The sequence below is a fragment of the Syngnathus floridae genome, chromosome 10 (assembly GCF_059516105.1).
Source record: "Syngnathus floridae isolate MCC-2025c chromosome 10, RoL_Sflo_1.0, whole genome shotgun sequence".
Lineage (NCBI taxonomy): Eukaryota > Metazoa > Chordata > Actinopteri > Syngnathiformes > Syngnathidae > Syngnathus > Syngnathus floridae.
This window is the reverse complement of record NC_142422.1, coordinates 9,603,539-9,624,106: the sequence shown is the minus strand read 5'-3', so window position 1 is coordinate 9,624,106 and position 20,568 is coordinate 9,603,539. Positions and strand designations below refer to the sequence as shown.

General features: G+C 40.3%; 1 protein-coding gene across 1 annotated transcript in view; it reads right to left on the bottom strand.

The window, feature by feature from the left end:
* Positions 1–20,568, bottom strand: part of rspo2 (R-spondin 2) — a 52,192-nt gene that overhangs the window by 11,584 nt on the left and 20,040 nt on the right. Inside the window, exons 3-5 of the mRNA XM_088387041.1 lie at positions 16,048–16,236; positions 9,380–9,523; positions 8,991–9,179 (exon numbers count right to left, since the gene is read on the bottom strand). Of these exons, the coding sequence (XP_088243167.1) occupies positions 8,991–9,179; positions 9,380–9,523; positions 16,048–16,236 (522 nt within the window). The remainder of the gene's footprint in view (positions 1–8,990; positions 9,180–9,379; positions 9,524–16,047; positions 16,237–20,568) is intronic.

Here is a 20,568-nt window from a genome sequence, read left to right as displayed (position 1 = left end):
TGTGTTTGATGTATTAGCAGAGCTGCTGCTGCACAGGGTAAAAGGAAAAGCCCATCCAGGAAGGGTCTGATCCTCTTTAAGGCCTGCGCTGCATCAAACACTTGTCAAACACGGGGCAGATGGACAGCTGAGTGGCTACGACAGATCGGATCACAGAAACAGGCCAACAAGAATCACTGCTGCTCAGCTCATCTGGCTTTCTAAACTCTTGTCAATAATCCCCCCTTGCGTCTCATTCAAATACAAACAGAGGGCTTTGGGCCATATGGCTGACATTTTCTTGTTGGTTTTAGATGTGTATGATTACAGTGCAATTTCAACGCTCATTTCAAGGTCTCACCTCACTGAGGTTTGTGTACCCCAAAAGGCAGCAGCATCTGTCAGAGTAACAGAACAGGAAGGCAAAAAGAATCAAATCAAAGCGAGATCCAAATTCTTCACACTAATTCACAAGGGATGTCCAAATCTATTGGGATCACAGATCTAAACCTTGCTAATCAACTACAAAGGGTATTTATGTTTTGAAACTGTTCGATATGGTACCCTGGTAAAGTGTAGTTTCTTGACAGTTACCACCCAATTGAATGTTTCTTTTCAATCACATATGCAGTCCTCCTATCTTTTTCTACCACCAGTGTCTATGACAGTGATATCTAAACTTTTTTTCTAAGCGTGACATACAGAAAAATGGCAGGATGCAAACACCGCTGACATTCGGAGCTTTCACACCGAAGGAATCATTCAGGAACTTCCGCTCTCCTATTTTCAGGCAACACGGTTCTCAACAAATATGTTCATAGAACTCTTATAGGCTTAAATAAATAAAGACAATGTAACCAGACACACGTTCGGATACAGTTTTCCTTTTTATGTGATCCGAAACTAGGGACTTGGGCTACATTCACGGTACAGCTCAATTCTGAATATTTTACCCACATATCTGTTTTTGTCATGTAGAGTGAACAGTACAAATGCATTTCTTTTCAAATTTAACCTGGACCTCTTTCATATGTGTACATCAATCTGAAATGTATGCAATACCTCTGCCGTATAAACACCTTTTATGTCATCAGAAACCTTGTAAAACAGTTTTAAGTTTAAATTGCTAATGTGTGACATCACTGTAGTATTCAGCTTTACTGTGATGGTGGGGTGCAGGACCTTGCTACATGCTCTCTACTTAGCGCCATAAAGGTTCTACTTTTAGTTGCCCCCTGTATTTGTTATCGTGTAGTTGAAATGCACATAAACACCCACATGCGCACAAACTCAGAGAAAATCACTAAGATGTGCGTCCAACTAAAGAGAACAGGTCTATACTTGTCACTTTGTTGTGTCTCAAAGTCTCCACCCTGGCTCATTGCTCGTGGACAAGATTGGGTCAGAATCCAAAGTCTCGCTCTGAATCACTAGATGTAATTAAAAGCTGTAATGTCTCTATAAAACTGACGGCCAGATATAGAGATAGACAAGCAAGGGGGGGTGAGACGAGGGGAGCCGAGAATGAGCTTCTGGAGTCTGAGTTTCTGCAACTGTGCACCAGATGTTTTCGGGCACTCTTGTTCAAATTTCCTTCTTTTCTCCACAAGTCAGATCACTGGAAGCAGACTTCATGAAGTGCTTCTCTCAACTATGTGCGCCGCATCCTCCTCGATGACATGCGTGTTTGTTCCTCAGGCAGAGTGAACTGGAACAAGCAAGCCAGTGTCATTCCTATCAGAGACAGGAAAGGAGTAGAAACAAGACCAAGAAAAAGTGCTGCTAATGTGGTCGGTGACTTACTCTGCCTGTGAGGTCGATTTTATTGTTTCTTGGTGAGTTTTATTTGTTTCTCACAGTCTGCTTAAGAACGGATGCATATGATTCCTCATCTATATGGTGTGGGATATGATGAAAGTTTTGTTGCCGACTGGAGAATTGTCAGCAGCACTGTAGTGGAGGTCTGGCAGACCTTGGGTTATCTAAATATGAGGTGAAGAAAAACCTGACACTGGGCCTCCTTAAAACAGGGTTAGATTGAACATATAGTTGGGTGACAAATTAGACCAAGCAGTCAGAACAGCTTCAATGTGTTTTGGCATTTATTCTATATGTTTCTGGATCGGCATGGGAGTAATACAAAAACTAAGATATTTCCTTATTTAGTGGTGGAAAGTACTGCCTCCAGGGTTGATCCAAAATGTTCCAATTAAATTAAGTTCAAATGGTTTCAATTTACCATTTAACCATTAAGTGGTCCATTTTCTATTTCAAAGCATCTGCCTTTGTTTCTGCATGTCATATCATCACATTTTGCCCTATGTTAACCATCAGTCACAACTTTGGGGTTTGAGTTTTCACACACCATATTTATTTATCCATCTCTCTGTCGCTCTCTCTCTGTGTCTCTCTTGCTCTCTAAATTAATTAATTAATTACTCCATTTAATTATTTATTTATTTACAAAGCTATTTTGAATAACAGCTAATGACTGAACATCTCCACACAACAATACATTAGAATTATGAATTGCTATTGTACTATAGAACGTGACCTGCATTGTAGGATCTAGAATATGTTCACGGTAAAAATGGGCAGATATCTGTATTTCAAAATAAAAATACTAACTTCTAGGTCTCTTGGGACATATAATGTGGAGGGCAGGATTTTCCCGGCAGGCTTGAGTTTGACGTATGTATCATAGGGTGTTAAAAAAAAAAAAAAACAGCTTAAACTGCCAATCAATTGAAATACTTTCCAAGGTCCGCTTCACAGCCTTAAACACGTCATGGGTAATATCAGCCCATATACTGCTCAGCAGGGGGAAATAGGGGGAAACTGTTTAACTTGCAGCACATGGCATCATGGGAAACACTTGTTCAGGGTATTTCTTGGTGCCTTCTCCTCTTCTTGTGTTTTTTGCCACTTTGTTTGCATATAACCCGGGGATGTTTATGGCAGCCCCTCATTTTCTTAAGATCTCAGTGAGTGAGTGATTCATACTATGAATAACATGATCCAATCTGTGATGTCTGTGAATATGAATATGCACCTCAAATTCACAAGTGACACAATCAGGCCAAGTGCAAACATCAGCCGTGATGTTCAAGTTGTTCAGGACATATATTGTGTGTTGATCAGAAAGCAGCTGTCCAAAAACGTTACTATCACCGTTGGATTTAGTGCAAAAAATAATCTCGTGTTTGTGTACATGCAGATTAGTAGAACCATAACTCAGCTGGAGTGTGAAGAGTCCTGAAAAACATGCAGCTGGCAACCCTCATCTGTCATCCTGCCTTGAAATAACCAAATGACAATAATGAAGAGTAAGGTACCAATAGTATTGCTAACCCTTTCATCTACCACCTTCCATGCCTCCTCCCCCAAACCTCCATGTTTATGCCTCATGCATGTGGTATGAAGATGGCGCGTCATACAGTGTAAAGCCACCAGGACCATGAGACTGTTTCAAGACAGTTAATTCAAAATGAGAGCAGCCTAGTATTTATTTAGGTATGGAAGCACTTAGTACTTTGTAAAAAGGTAATCAGCGGTTGTAGAAGACAACAAAGGGGGGTCACAGTAGCTCATCTGTAACACCTTAAACATTGGAACCAGATGGTCACAGGTTGAGTCACGCTGTTGAGGAAATACATTGAAATTGCTAGTAGAGAACTAGGTCTACATCTATAGACATATTGGGACTTTTACTTTAACTTTATTTCTTGATTCTCTTTTTGAGCTGAGCTTTGGAGTTTTACAATTAGCTTTAATTGAGATTTTATCGAACTGATTCACCTTGCAAACTTGCAACGTATGGTGGTGGCAAAAAGAGAACGGAAACACACTGGGATATCCTGCATCCAGATACAAACTGACCTGACAAGACAGGAGACTTTTGAGATCTTCTAACAAGCGTCTGTCTTCGAATATGGAGCGGTCCTATTAAACGAAGATTTAGCCATGGCTCCCTCAGGCACAACAGTCCACAATGTGAGCTACACGTAATCACTATGACAGTGCAACTGCCAATCAGTGCTTCCTGAAAAAGTACTTCTCACTTGGCTCCTGGTGACAGGACGAACTGATCCAAATTGTATCTGATATTAGCCTGGCTAGAGATAACCCGTAATCACCACCCGTCATTACATTGTGGCAGAAATCAGAGTTGGACTCATCATTTATGTACTAGCTTTTCCATGGCAAGTAGATCAAAGGGTCATTGGTTTGATTTTAATCTTTCAAGAGTGACTGTAGTGCTTGCTCTAATTCAGACATATTGTCTGATTTATGGACAAATTGCACCACTTTTGCTGAGATAAGACAAAGATGCTCTTGTGTAGACGAGGGTCAGTTTGTGCATATGTGTGTTGTACTGACTAGCTGAAGAGCTCACTTCTCGACTTAACAACTCTAAAGTGATGTTTAAAATGTGGTGATTAGTTGCAAATGTTTTCGTGATGCAATTCTTGCCTCTCTTTTATTTTGATGGCCTGTTTTTAGAGCCATGGCCGAGTGGCAAAGATCATTATCTGCTACCATGGGGACTCTGGTTCGGGAACATCGACCTCAAACATCTCCTGAACACACAGGTGGCCTTGACCAAGACACAAATACCGCAAACTGAGTATTTGGGAGCCCCCTGCTGCAGTGTGTGCCACTAACAATTTAACAATGTGTTTGCTGTGTCCACTCTTGTGAAGGATCAAACCCAAAAGTCCAATTTGTGTGTGCGTGTGCGTGCGTGTGTCTTGCTTGCGTACGTGCGTGCGTGCGTGACACATGAAGATGATTCTTCTACCGGAGAAAGGATGTTTACACAGATAATGCCTGCATGTTGCTGGGCTGGTCATTGTCTCCTGCATTCGTGAATAAAAGTTTATAGTTTGGAATCCGTCTTGCCTTCTGTTTGAACCTCTTAAAAGGACACACACTTTGGAAGTGGAAAGAGAGCAGGGAATTATTCCACCATGCATGAAGGGGTTCGTGATTTTTTGCAAACACCACAAATTCCGACCATGCAGAATCTGCCACAGAGGTGAGCCCAGACTGACGATAGGCTTCCTGTTGGATCCAGTTGTGCAAAGGTTACCTGACTATCCCACTGGTAAGCACATCAAGCGAGAAGATTTTTCTCTGGCTGGAAATACAATCACACAACAATGTTATGTTCTATTGTACAAGTTGTGTGTAAATTTGGTATATGAGCTGTCCATTGTCAATAAAAATGTATTATTTTAGCGCATTCTCTACACAGGATTTTTTTAAAATCTTATTTGTTTTTAAATTTTTCAAAAAAAAACACTTGAAAAAATACACGATATATATCAATGATGTCATTATCTAATGTCAACTTGACTTTCATTACATACATAAATGATGGCTTAAAAAATCTAAAGTTGTGCAACCCCCTTGTTCATACACATAGCCTGCCAGATACTAAAATGCTTTTGTGTTTCTCCGCAGAGTGGATTTGGGCCGATCGCTATACATTGTTTTTCAGGGGCAGATATTCTGAAGCAGATGGCTCACAGACAGTGATGACCAGAGGGGGGGGGGGGCGTCAGAGCACTGTAGATTCACCCCAAACTCAGACTAGCTTCAGACAGACCTGGGCATGGATCCCATCAGTCAAACAAATCCTCACAGGGTTTGGATCTGGATTTACATTATTTCTTGTGCGAGACTAGTACAAAGACTAAAGTAAATAAACATTCCCCCTTTCTCAGACATATCCAATGGTCTTTCAACATGGTCAAATAAGTCTTTCTACGTTGCTCTCTGGAGGAGTGACGTAAGCAAAATACTGCAGACTACACTGTCTTCTAAAGTGTAGGACATGTGGTAAAAGTGTGGCAAAAACAATAAGATGATCTTGATGACAACAGAAGCAGTTATGCTTATTATCACATGTATTGTATGCAGAAAGCATTTGTGGTGACAGCACCTTGGAACTTGAACGACAGAAGATTGGATCTGGGGGGAGGCTTGGCCTCCACAGTATGAAAACTGTCTCTGGTTACTCAGATAAGAAATCAAAACCCCCTAGAAGAGCCTGATGCTCAGGAACAAGTATCAAATTCATTGGCTAAATCTAATTATATATTCCATCTTTTTTTTATCAAACTTTTTTGTATGACTGTCAGCAATCTGTGAGGTACATTCTGCCTCAATTGCCTCAATTTGTTTTCTAAAAGGGCTGTGTCATATTTCACCACCCATAATAATACTGGTATAGTTTTTTGCATGATACAAACACATTGTTGTAATTACGGTGATTCCTCGCCTCTTTGCGCTTCACCTTTCGTGAATGTGCAACTTCGCGGGCTTACAAGTGACAGGAGAACGGCGTTTAAATACGCGCTGATAGCGTGGGGCGAGCCTCTGAGAAATGTGCGTCATTTCCGGGTTTTAAGTAAAACACACACGTGCACGCAGATCAACAACGCTGGCAGCCTTGAGGTTATGCAGCATCACCATGAATGTATTGGAGGTACCAGTATTTATATTAAAAAAAAAAAAAAAAAAAGAAATCTGAGTTTATGTTTGTTAGGTGTATTTCCACCTCAAAGGTGATGCTTTGCGTTCATCCAGCAAACTCCCAGAAGCTGACTGACGTACACGAAGCCAGGGCCTCCGATTGATTCTCAGTTTTACGGAGTTGATTTTTTTTCTTCAATCAACCTTCAAAGAGAGACTTGGCAACCTCACAGACATCAGAGGCGGATGGCCAATGAGTGTGTGTGTTTCGCTTAAAACCCGAACATATAAAATTATACAGCAAAAATCCTACAGATTATACAGGTGAAAAGTTACAAACATCTATTCCTTAAAAAAGTATAATCCATCTGGTGGGAGCCCAATAAATTGTCAAACTTCAAAAGTTTTCTTAAATGCAGCTTGACAGTTTGGATGAAAACAACATATGGTTGATACCACCACATATTTCATACATCCTCCACATAAAGGATGAACCCTCAGCTTTAGGTTAGAGTGAAGAATCAAGACACTGTTATTGTGGCAACACTAGCTAATGAATCCCAGCAGTGCGAGCGATGTATGCTGTTTACACTGACCTGCAACTTGTATGGAACACATCAGACACGGTTTGCACCAGTCTTAACATTTGCTGTAAAAACAAGTTGCCTCCTGACATTATCTGCACTTTAGTTTCCATGCTAGTTTCTCAGAGGGATTAGGTCATTCCAGACACAAGGAAACGAATATGATCAGCCACATCGTCCCTGTACGTCTCGACTAAGCTTGAAAACAGAGACCCATCAATAAAGTCCAGTGTATTTCAGCTGCTTAGAAATGCAAGATCAGATAAGTGTTCCCATAAGTGATATATACTTACCTCTGCTGCTTTGTTTTAATTCCTCTTTCTGTTTAATTCACAGAATCCATATGGGGGTTACATAATTCTGCGCTTAACAAACACATTTGTGTATAGCGCCAAGAGAATTATGCAGATTTATAGATTATTTTTCACATTTGACCACTATAAAACCCTCTTACGGATTTCTAAGCTTATATTTCAAGTAGATCTGGAGGTGAATGGTGAGGTTTTTTTTTTTCTCTTTATCTGCTCAAACTGGCTGCAACACATCACCCATCACCTGCATTTTAGGCCTCTCGTGCAATATGATAAAAATAGTACGTCTTGTGGAAAGTGATCTTTTTCACTTCTTCATCCCACTCAGCTTCAGCAGCCTACATTTTCTACATTTTATTTATTTAAAGCAAAGAGTATTAAGTTTCATTGGCTTTTGTCAAGTGGGGATTTTCACAAGCAGTTAAGCAGTGGGGAATTAATAACACATGCCAGAGTATGAAATGTACCTCTATTAAAACATGTCGCAAGGTTAGGAACTGCTGGGATGTACGTACATTCAGTGACATTTTTACACGCAGCTTTAAACCCGCCCAACAGAGATGTTACTCAGTAAAAAGAGATTTACGGTAACCACGTAAGTAGGGAGCAGCAACTTTGTGAGGGATGAACAGGGAATCTGCAGCTCGTTTCTAAGAACTGAATGAAAATAGTTCTGCACTTCAGACTTGGCAATAACGTTTCATCAGCACCTTTATGTCTGAGATCATTTACTGCAGTAACCATGCGTACAAAACATTTTAATCAAAGATAGTAGTAAAGTCTCTTGAAAAGGTCAAGCAGGCAAGGCAAAAGCATTTGGAGGTATGTGGGGGGTGGGTGAGAATTTCCCTGACAAACAGGACATGCGCTAAGAAATAAATGTGTGGTGGAATCACAGTTTCCAGCAGCAGTAGCAGCGGCTTCTGTATCGTTGAAACATGAGAAACCAACAGTTTATTGAGGTTTATTAACTCTTGCAACACTTCACTGAAACATGCCTGTATTCAAGATCTTCCCTCTATCTGTTTGGCATTTTGTTTTCTTTACTTGACAGACTAAATGTTATCTGTTGCTGTAATTGCCTTCTTGTTTGGTGAATTAAACTAAACTGAAACGAAAAGAATGTTTACAAGAGAGTACATTAAGATTTAGTACATTTATGTTTAAACTGCAGCCATCACACCAAATAGTGTGTTGAGCCATTAAAATGACTACTAAAGATTTGATTTCTCATTTAATGACCTGACATACTCAGAATGTACACCACAAATATCTCTCAAACTGACGGGAGGAAACAGAGGCGACCATGGAGGTAACCTGCAGATCGTCCTTACGAAGGGAATTGGGAGAGTGGGGGGAAAAATATACCTCAGAAAGAAAAGTGCCTTCAAGCCCGCAATGGAAAATAACTGATATTTCATGCACAGAAACGTCACAGAAAACCTCAATAGCAGAGAGGAAGAAAAAACAATGTGGTGTGTCGAGGTTACATGAGACAGGTGGAGCAGTGAGAGGGTGGACGAGGTCCGTGTCGGGGATTGGAAGTCGTCTATTTTCTTTTATATTGCAGTGTCAACTTTTCATTGCATATGGAAGCTGCACAAAGCACTTTAACTTTGCCGTGTGACATTCCTACCTTTTCTGCAGTGTCTCACGGCCATTTTGCACCTGCGGGACTCAGCAATGGTGGGACACGGTATTGTGTCTTTGGGTGGTTTCTTTACAATATGCCGCGTCCGGGTCTCCAGACCCCACCTATAGCCGCAGGTTTTGTTTCTTCTGGTGCAAGCTCCCCATTCGCTCCACTGCCCGACCTCGCAGCCCTCTGTGGACAAACAAAGTTATGTGTGGGGAAACCACAGCAGAATGTCATTTAGAAGCAATGCATAGACCTCAGATCAAGCTTTAGTACTGCGTGATGCAGCTTTACGGGGATGACATAAGCTTGTGGACTGCTTGTTTTGAATATTTAGAGAATATACAACGTATGAACATGTGCGTTCTTTTCATTTTTGTGTTGCTTACCTCCACACTCCATGGTGTCCTCCAGTGGGGCAAAGCCCTCGGGGCACTTGTCATAGCATCGCCCTTTGTGCAGGTAAAAACCTGACTTGCATTTGGTGCAAAAGTCTTTACTGAAGCAAGACTCGCAGTTCTCTATCCTGCACCCTGGAGAGAGAAAAAGAGACATTAGGGTCCAGCTGATCAGCCCTCTCATCTGGAGTTGATTGAGAGCTCTGGAGTTTCAGGGGTTGGGGGGTGGATTACACAGTGTGTGCCTCGAAAAAACTGCCAGTGGCTTGTGAATGACTTCCCACCAGTGCATGGTCAATCCTGAGTTATTTTTCTTCTTTTGAGAGAACAAAAAATAAGCAGAAACACCAATGATGTCCAACTGGCCTACAATTCAACAGCAGATTGCACCAGCTCCTAGTTCTCTTTACATAAAAGTAAAAAATCCATTAAGCAATCCAGTACAGAACAGTGAAGTTCAGATCACAACAGTATATTTCAGAATTGTAAACATGTATCTGGTTTATATCTCCTCCATAAGGAATGCGAGCCAGATTGTGATAGAACACTGTAAATAGCGCAATATCAAACCAACAAAATTGTGTAATGAATTCAAAAATACATAAAAGACTGTAATCAAAGACCAAAAGTGTAGGTAAAGATACATTTCAGTTCTTCTCAATTTCTGTGATTTTCTGTAAATTTTGTAAAAGTGATTTTTCTGCCAACTAGATTGCAGTGCCTCTCTCCACCTCTCCGGTCACATAGCGCTGTAGTTTAGAGTTTACAGAAGCATGCTTAAGTAGTACAAAAACTGTTGTTTGATGACCAACTTTTGAAAACAGAAATGGAAGAAATGCTGTCAGAGAGGGAAGTGAATAGACTGTGTCACAGCATGAAAGAAGACTTAACAGGAAGGTCATGTTCTGATCTCACGGTGTACTGCGGTAGGATGAATACATGTCTTTAGGCTATGAACGATGTGCCACTGCTGCCAACCATGTCAGTTTCTATAACCAATATCCGATTTTCATCTAAGTTGAGTATGATCTTTTTACTAATACAAAAATTCAAAGGATGGAATATGACAGGGTTTGGGTGAAATTATGTGCACACTCTTGTAAAAGACACATGATGTGTTCAGTCAGACAACACAGCATCACACGCTTGTGTTTTTTTGTTCATGAGCTGTCTGCCATACTGCAAATAAGATGATTTCAAGACAGTGCTTTTATTATCTATAAACAAAAACACAAGCAGCTTTGATTTGCCGTCCTGTCATAATTCACCACATGCTTTTCATGACGCATAGTGTTCTTCGTATTTGATTCATGTCCCACAGAAATGATGACATCGACCAGTCAGTGACTGCAATGTGTTCAATGCAATCTTACCATCTTTTGACATTGGTAACCAAAACGTTGTGCACTGTACTAAACTGCACCTACAGTACCAGTAATGCTTGGCAGAAACAAGACTTTTAATTTCACACTGACATCCATTTCAGTTAGAGAACCCTAAGGTACAGGGTCATCCAGTCACTGTGTCTTGCACATCAGTTCAACTTGAGTATGTTAAATATTGTTACTGATATTTTTTCATGTGTAAAAGCCATAGGCGCGGACGGTTGTGCTTTAATCTGTGACCCTTACAAGGCCCAGGAAAAGGAAGGCTCTCACAATCCCACCCCTTAATTACACCATCTCCAAGTAACCATCAGACCTCCTCCATGACATTCCTCCAAAACGAGAGGGTCCCTCCCCGCATTACTTTGAACCCTAAAGTGTGGCCTCGGCCCACTCACTCTGGTCTCACGCTTTTCAGAGTAGTCTAAACAAACCAAGGATACGCACAAACACACAATGCAATCAGTTTGTGTGATAAAGGTTCATAACATATGGAAAAGTGTTGCAACACTGAACATACGTACTATATAGCAATATCAATAAGATTCCCATAGAGGTTTGTTGTTATTAAAAATCTAATTTGAAATCACTTCACATATGCAATAACTTTTTCTCTTATCTAATTCTATGTGTGACCCCACAATAAGAATAGAAATGTGTGAAAGTAAAAGGAGGTAAGAATATATATGTCCTTTCCTGCTACACATCAAGTCCTGCTTGAATGAAACTGGTTTAGTATAAACAAAGCTTAATTCAGGGAAAATTTGGGAAGCTAATAAATCAAAAAACAAATTAGAAAGCGTAACACTGTCTTTTACCCTTAACACCTCCCAGGCCTGTCATCACCAGCAATAATAATAAGGGAGAAAACATCTGGCAGTACTCTCCAGCACTCAAAGTCTGTTGTGCAATCCCCAGGTATGGACAAACAATACAAGATAGAGTATCAGTACAAAACAGGATTAAACAATATCAAACTAAAAAAAAAAATGCTTGGACAGTTTTTCTAAACAAAAGATAAGTAACGATATCCCTGCCATGAGATGGATGAGGTGGATGGCACATCGATGAGGCTCCTTGGGACTTACAATGCAGAGAGGTAGAGCTTGAGGATCAGAGGTCATCAGAGAATGGAATGAGTAGGGAAGAGATCATTATAACAGACCGCTATCCCTCTGTCCAGTTGTCAGGCAAAAGGCTATCTAGGACAGTGTAGGCTATCTACGACACTGGAAAATCTCCCACATTGACCACCAGCAAGTCTGCTGGCCGAGTCAGTGGATTGTTGAGCAGCTCCACAAACAGATACAGGGGAGCGGGTTCATTCTCCCAGTAGGATTAACCTCTGGATCACCTTTAAAGGCTTCATCTAGGTGCCTCTGGGAAACTAATGAGAAATAATGAGGTCATCAGATCTCGCTGATGGTCCGGTGTTCCTAAGACTTAAACACATTACCATCATTATCTTCTAGCGGTGCTCTGCCTGTGAGTTACAGCATGACAGGAGAAAGATGTTGGCATTGTGAGAGGAAATTTGAAAGATGTTGAAGCAACGGGATTATTGCGATGTCATTGTTACTGCGTGACTTTCGGATTCAGATGCATTTTAACTTGAGACATGAGTCATCAAGCGTCACTTGTCACAAAGTGGTACATGCTTGGCAGAAGCCTGGGTTAGAGGAGGAAGTGTACCAATTGTATCAAGGACACGCAAAACCTCATGTCAGCCCCAGTTAAATTTTATTCCTCTGCAGGCCAACAGCGTCAAGTGTAATCATGCAGTTTATTTATAAGAATATGCACTGCTTGGAGAAAATGTGCTAAAATATCCTGGAAAAGACTGATTAATTTCCCGATTTCCAAACCAGGCCTCTTATATATCTGAGCAGCATATGGTTTGTCACAGCACTCATCTCAGACTCCTCCTCAAAGCCGACCAGACCTGATGTTGCATAGCAGGAGTGTCCATTTCCTAAAAGACCTGGCAATGTGAAAAGGAAAACAAACCCTATTTTTTCCATTCTTTGCCTCCAAGCTGAGTAGAACAGCTCTGACCTACTCTCTAGACCTGGGGTTTGGCTGACATGGAAGCTTTGGCTTGCTCACTGCCACTCAGCCATGACATGCGGAGCTATGGATGACAAAGGTTCACAGCAAAGACCAGAGCTGCCATGTTCCTCCCAACTCCTTCCATGCTGTTTTTTTCCACATGGGTGCACCTCTACATGCCAATGTCAAACTAGGTGAAGCAAAGGTGGTGTTTTTGTCAATCACAGTGTCCTTGAGAGGGAATGATGTGACGGTAGCAGACATCTTAGTGGCACTGCTTGTTTTCTTATGCAAAGAAATAGTCAATGATATACCAAGATCTGCCAGCTGCAACACGCACGTACACACCACTGTCTGAGGTTCAGACAGACAGCTTCTTTTTTTATAGTGTCCATTTTCAGTGTTTCAAACTTTATAATTCGTCATCTGGCTGTTATTGCCTAAGAGCAGGGCTTGGTCTGTTGGGATCATTATATTATTGGCCAATTCGGAAAGTATGGATTATAAAGTTGTGATGATTAAACGTCCCTTGGTAAAGTAAACAAGCTAAAACCAACCGGTCACTTTGCTTGCCAGGCAATGTAAGGGAAATACCTCAGAATTTGACTGCAAAAGAGAAAAGTCCAATGAGGACACTCAGACACAGAGAGAGAAAATGTTATTGCTACCAAAGCCAACAATTCAGTATTTTGTGAAAAAGATTCGTGTGTTCATGTGTGGCCATGACACATGGCTGACATTCACCACAAACACAACTTAGTCCTGTGTGTGAGACAGTGACCTAAAAACGATTATTATTATTGTTAATTATTATCATTATTATTATTATTATTATTTTTATCCAAAGCGGTGTGAAATACCCAGAAATTTATTTATGGTGAAAATTGTTGTGAAAGTGCTATCTAAATAAAGATGTATTGTATTGTATTGTATTGTATTGTATTGTATTGTATTGTATTGTATTGTATTGTATTGTATTGTATTGTATTGTATTGTATTGTATTGTATTTATTGGACGTTATAACAAAGGCAATAAAAGAGAAATTGCGATTGGTATAAGTGGCACTGCATATTTCCCAGGAAACTACAATTTTATTTAAGCTGTTTCAAAGGTGTTGATGATGCCATGACTTGGTCAGATTGGATGCTGGTCGGTAGTGAACATCTCAACAAAGGCATTAATATAATATATATAGCGTATAATATATATAGCGTATAATATATATAGCGTATAATAATATAGCGTGGCACAGAACATTTTCCACAGAAACCACTATTTTATGTCAACCCTGCTTCCACAAGGTTGACAATCCTGTTTGCTGTTTCCTGGTTGCTGTTTGGCAGCGAACACATCTGAGGTTTTTGTGTAGTTACTGAACACTGCAGAGGGGTAAGAGCAACTATTTTTGTGGCCAGCCTATATGTGTATGTGAATAGCAGTGGGGGGGCGTCCTGGAAATTGCGCTCATGCTAACCTTCTCAACACATTGTCAAATGTAGAAAAAAAAAGTATGAAATGTGACATCAATTTGGATGTACATAAAGCAACACACTATGTAACTATTGCTACATATTCCACACAGTTCCTGTTAATCTGTGAAATGACACCCACAAACATTGGAGTGGGGCTGCCACTGAGTGCACAATAAGCACCCCTGGGGAAATACAAGTATGACATAATAGAGCTATCCCTAGCTGCTAAAAGACTCCTGCAAAGCAAACACCCAAAATAAATAGGCAGGAAGCTATAGGTGAGGCATCAAGTTATTTAGTAGGAGCATGCAATTGCACTGTTTCCAGGAAATAATATTGGAATCATTTTACTTTTGTCCATAAAGTCTTCTGCAAGGTCTTACTTGTGATACCTTCTTTCCTGCCCTCTGAAGATTATTGTTTATGTCATGAAAGTGGATATACTAGGTCTTTTAAAGTCATTTGGGTGAAAATATTGAGGAATCTTCCAATGGTTCCTACATGTTCATATTATTGTGCCCAAAGCTTTTGGCACCTTCCACTTGGCTTCATTTTAGTATGTCTGCCGGGAGTTTGGCTCAGAGAACCATAAGTTCAAGTTCCTCTCTGTTTTCACAAGAAACACTCAGCCAACACCTCCTACCCCATGTAAACCCATAAAGGATCTCTCTCATACTCTTGTGTAATTTCTTCCTTTCAACTCTCTTTTTCACATTAAAATAGTTATAAATGCGGAGGTGAGGGAAACATTCCATGAATTGGGTTTTGGAGTCTGTCATTGGCTGGCGACCAGTCCAGGGTGTACCCTGCCTCTCGTCCTGAGTCAAGATCCAGCACACTCACAACCAAAATGAAGATAACCCATATAAAAGATGGATTGATGAATGTCTTTTGGATTTAAAGTTCAACAAGAATTGCTAATATTTCAAATGTCGCCAGTTATTGTTATGGTTTACAGAATTTCTGGAAAGATTTTTTTTTGTTCTGCATAAAAAAAGTTTCCAAGAAACAAAATACATAATGGTTAGTAACTATATTGTCGGAAAAGTCAATGTTCAAGTAAAATATTGAGTGTCTAAAACGGTGCACGTATCAAGACGATTTAAAACTCGAGAAAGAAATTAGTTTAATTTTCTTACATTAATAGTCATAGAAATCGCTTATATTCAAACTGTACTTACACTTGAAAGTTAATGCTTTATCACACAGTAGTCAAAATACACTTGATGGTGTGGTATCTGGAAAAGTCAGCTGTAACTGGCTGGATGTTCAAAGTCCAAAATGACTGACTGCCAATAAATAACACAGTCTGGTGAATTTGCAAGCTTGCAAAAAAATTGCCAAGAGACATTAGCTTCATGCCTTTATGCTAATATGCCCATCATCTTTGTAACTTAAACAGTATTCAATGACGTGTAAAAGTTTGTCCCTTCTCATTTGATGGATACTATATCTGGAGGCAGTTATCCCTAAACTGGATGCATGGCATTCCTGGAAACAGCTAAAGATCCTGATACCGCCCTGATGGGTGAACCGCCATGTAATTGATCATATTTAGGATACTGTGGATTGGTGGTATGACTGTTCCAAATCAACATCCTGATCATATACGCAAAGGAGATGTGTTGTACTGCATGAAGCAAATAGTGACCATAGATACTGAAACTTGTGTTGTGTGAGAAGTAGTGGAAGGTAGTGGCAAACTGCCGAGTACGCATGCAGGACGAAAAAAGACTGGACAGAATCACTTACTGGAACACATGTTAAGTTCTGGGCTTCGCATGCCGTAGTAACCAGCTGGACAGTCATGAAGACATTCGCCATACTGTCTCATCCTTTCTCTTCGCAGAAACAGGAAAAGTTTGGGCTGGCAGTTTACACAGCCATTGTCTCTGGAGCACACTGAGCAGCCTTTACAGATGGGGTACGCTCCATAGGTAGCTGCAGGACATAAAAGAGAGGCAAATCAGCAAAGGATGGAAAACAAATTGAAGACCTTAAATCTCACAAACTGAGAATCAATTTGTGTTGAGATGCATTCATAGCTAGAGTAAGATGAATAAAATAAGAGTTTCTGGTATGGTTTAAATGGGATTCATTTGGCCCATTTTTTTGACTGAGTAAAAATAATTTGCAAATCCTTTGGAACAAAAATCAAGGGGGCTTGCTTTTATTTTATTACTCTGTTCACATATGACTAAACAAATCATCAATCTACTTTCTATACCACTTGTCAGGGTATAGACAAGTCTGGGTTCACGGAAGAGTGTTACGAATGGAACACATGGAGGAGGGGGGGGGGGGATGAACGAGCAGGACAGGAACACAAGGCACAGACACAGACAAGAGACAACAGAAGACACTAACAGGGAGAAACACACACGGGCAGGGTTTAAATACGTGGGGGAGCAGGTGACAGACATTACGGTGACGAAGGGGTGTGGCTGAGGGAAGTTGACGGCCGAGCTTACTCTGGCACGGATTAAATCAGGGATACCTTCTGAACTAGTCACCACCCAATGATAGGGCACTTATAACAACTACTCAGGCATAATGTACATTGATACAATAGAGGCAGTTTTTAGTTTTCAGGAAATAGGCCAATTGACCACTCCAAATTGTTCATAGGTGTGATTCTGAGTGCTGTTTGTCTGTGTGCCATGTGATTGGCTGGAAATCAGTTCAGGGTGTACCCCGCCTATCGCCCAAAGACAGCTGGGATAGGCTCCAGCATCCCTGTGACAATACAGTGATTTGTAAGATGAATGAATGAGTGAATCAAATATGCAAATCTTGGAGAAAAATCACAAATGTTTAATACAATTAAAAAAAAACATATGTATTTAAATGTAGATGAACAGAGCACAAGAATTTTAAAAAAAGTCATAAAATATTTATAAGCTGGAGTCAAAGCAAACATCCAATTTAGGAATTTGTCACTCATGCAAACCTCGTTTACCCTTCTAAATGTTGATTAGTTATGAATGTGATGTGAATATGATAATCGTGGTCAGAGCTGGCATCTACAATGATTCAGTTAAGAAACTCGTCAAAAACCCAGTGACTTGTCTCAGCTCAAGTTCCTTGTGGAAGACAAATTGTCCTATATAGACAGCCATTTTCCAGAATGTGTGATCTGTGTAATGCATTGCATTCACCGGAAAAAATGTCCAGTCTCTTCAAATATGGGAAATGTCAGTTGATCCTCGCCAAGTCTTACATAGCCCAAGCAGTGACAACGCAACTGTGCAGATACAACGCAGCGCCCTACGACAATACTTAATAAAACACTACAAATGAACAAAAAATGAATTAATAAAAAAATGAACAAACCTTGAAAGACAGGGCAGAGCATGCCTACTTCATTGGCCATGGATATTAGATTTCACTGGAATGATTCACCCAAAACAATGCGAGAGCTAAGATGCTCAGCACAAGCATTGGTTTGTAATCATGTGAAAGCCAGTCAATTGATGCTGCCATGGTTGCAATATTTAAAAGATATTTATAATTGAGCGTGCTAGAAGAGTCATTTGAGGGTATGCTTATTGCCAATATACATAGATCTAAAGCGGCTTGAACTCATTAAGTGGCCCTAAAGTGGTCATCAGGGATGAGGCCTTGGAAATCAAAGTTAAATTTGGTCTCCTGATATTGAACTTCAGAAATTAATCAGACACAATTCAGTGGAAAAAAGTTGTTCGTCATCTGTTCAAAACGTTAAGTTTCTTATCCAAGGTTCGTGTGTGTGTGTGTGTGTGTGTGTGTGTGTGTGTGCGTGTGTGTGTGTGTGTGTGTGTGTGTGTGTGTGTGCGTGCGTGCGTGCGTTCATGCGTGCGTGCGTGCGTGTGTGTGTGTGTGTGTGTGTGTGTGCGTGTGCTTATAATTCATACAGAATAAATGAAGGAAGTGTGGTCTGATGTCACACATAAATTAAAGATAGTTCAGGTAGCCAGGTAGCAGTTGAAGTACTTGTTAATATGAAAATGAAAAATATGTTGATATATAAAATATGTTCTCGTTCAATGGCCGTTTAGTTAACTTTAAATAGCTGCAATTTAATGATGATGTCAAAGTCATGATGTGGAGATCTTCATCAATCACAGCGTTATGAAATTGTTAAATCAAACCTCAAAATGCCAAGACTCAGAACTCATCTATTTTATGGCCCATTTATTGGATTTCATCATCTTGTGCAGGTGTATTGTAATGTTGTGGCCAGTAAATCTTTTCAGCTGCTTTTATTGCATTTTCTCCTGCTGTCTTACACTTTGACATATTTCTTTCTGTTAAATTCTGCAAGAATAACATTAGATTTGCATTACTGCATGCTAAAAAATACTGCACTGACAGAAAAGGAAAGACATCTTGGCAAAAGTAATGAACTTTGTGGCTGGAAAGCCAATTCTCTGGCTTTTTTGAGTTGGCTATTGACTGTGGGCTATCAATAACATTTAAATAATACAAAAAGAACATTTGAAAATATAGTCATTTTAGATCACTGGCTTGGGCACTGGCAAGGACAACAATGTCAATAGAATATAACTTTTCTAGATGAATCCATTTCAGTATTTATTTTGAGAAAATATTAAATATCTTTGCACTGCTCTAATAATTCAAAATGTCCAGTACAATCTGTTTGATACCATGCTGCAGATCTCAAATCCTGGATTGAGCATATAACTGGGGGAAAAAAAATGAATGGCTGAATAGAGTGGAGACAACCTCTAATGCTGATCTTGGGAGATTAACTTGTATTTTTCTGTGGAAAGGTTTTGAGGTTCAGGCCACAGGTATGTCAGAAAGCAGGCCGTGTTTCACAGTGTCTGGAGCTGCACTGTCCCTGCGTACAATAGCAGCCCGTGCACACAAATCCACCAGCAGGTTTTAGCTACTGTAAAATACAAACCACTTGTAAATCTAACGTTTGAGATGGAGGTGGCTCGGGCATCTTATCAGGATGCCTCCTGGACGCCTCCCTAGGGAGGTGTTCCGGGCATGTCCCACCGGTAGGAGACCCCGGGGATGACCCAGGATGCGCTGGAGAGACTATGTCTCTCAGCTGGCCTGGGAATGCCTTGGGATCCCCCGGGATGAGCTGGATGAAGTAGCTGGGGAGAGGGAAGTCTGGGAGTCCATCGTAAAGCTGCTGCCCCCGCGACCCGACCCCGGATAAGCGGAAGAAGATGGATGGATGGATGGATGGATGGATGGATGGATGGATGGATGGATGGATGGATGGATGGATGGATGGATGGATGGATGGATGGATGGATGGATGGATGGATGGATGGATGGATGGATGGATGGATGGATGGATGGATGGAAATACCAAACTGAAATTGAAATAGTAAACTGAAACGTTGTAAACATTTATGAGTTGTAACAAAGATAAGATGAGAGAGGAGAAACTAAAGCAAGCAGCTGTTGATGCATCTAGCATGACTGACTAAATTGCAGGAATAGATCCTTAAATGTATAGTGTACTGGGGCCACGTTCTGACTATTGGAAGTGGTCTTTTATTGTTTCCTTTGGTACAGTCCACACATTGAAGTCCATCTTTTCAAATGTCTTTTGCATTTTGATGCATGCATCACTGTGTCGACCATACATCATTTTTGTCTGTTTTATTTTTGTTTTTCTGTGTCAGTCATGTTTGAACACAAGTATTTTGGGTCTCTAGAATATCAGTAAACGGAGTGTTTTTGTGAGATTTAAAATTTGAGGTTTACCATATTGAATATGTTCAAAACTGGATAGAGGCACACACGCCATTTGAAGAGCCACTCCTTGCATTCGATAAAATGGATCGTTTTTGGTTTCAGCCACAGAATACATATGATGTGAAGCAAAACAAGTCCAGATTTCCCACTTCTAACATTTTAAGCCTAAAGCGTTGAATTTATGAAAGACAGGGTCCATGCAAACATCAGTGAAGAAACCCTAGTGAGGATTTCTTACTCCATGTGACAGGCCTGCAAGGCAAAATGACTTGTATAAGGCCACTGGTCTGCAGGAACCACATTAAAAACTTTTCAAATATGCTCCACATCACCCTTCAACAATCTATTGTGACAGCTAGATTAAAGAATTAATGTGGTGTGCTACACAGAAATTATGTTTGACTTGGGATTTAAAAATAAAAGCCTATTTAATGTTCACAATATGTTTTTAAAAAAAAAAAGCATGCGAGCATTTTTAGTCTTATTTGTGCTCCGAAAGGAGTGAAACAGTAAGAATTCCTTCATTTGTGATCACTGGATTGATAATAT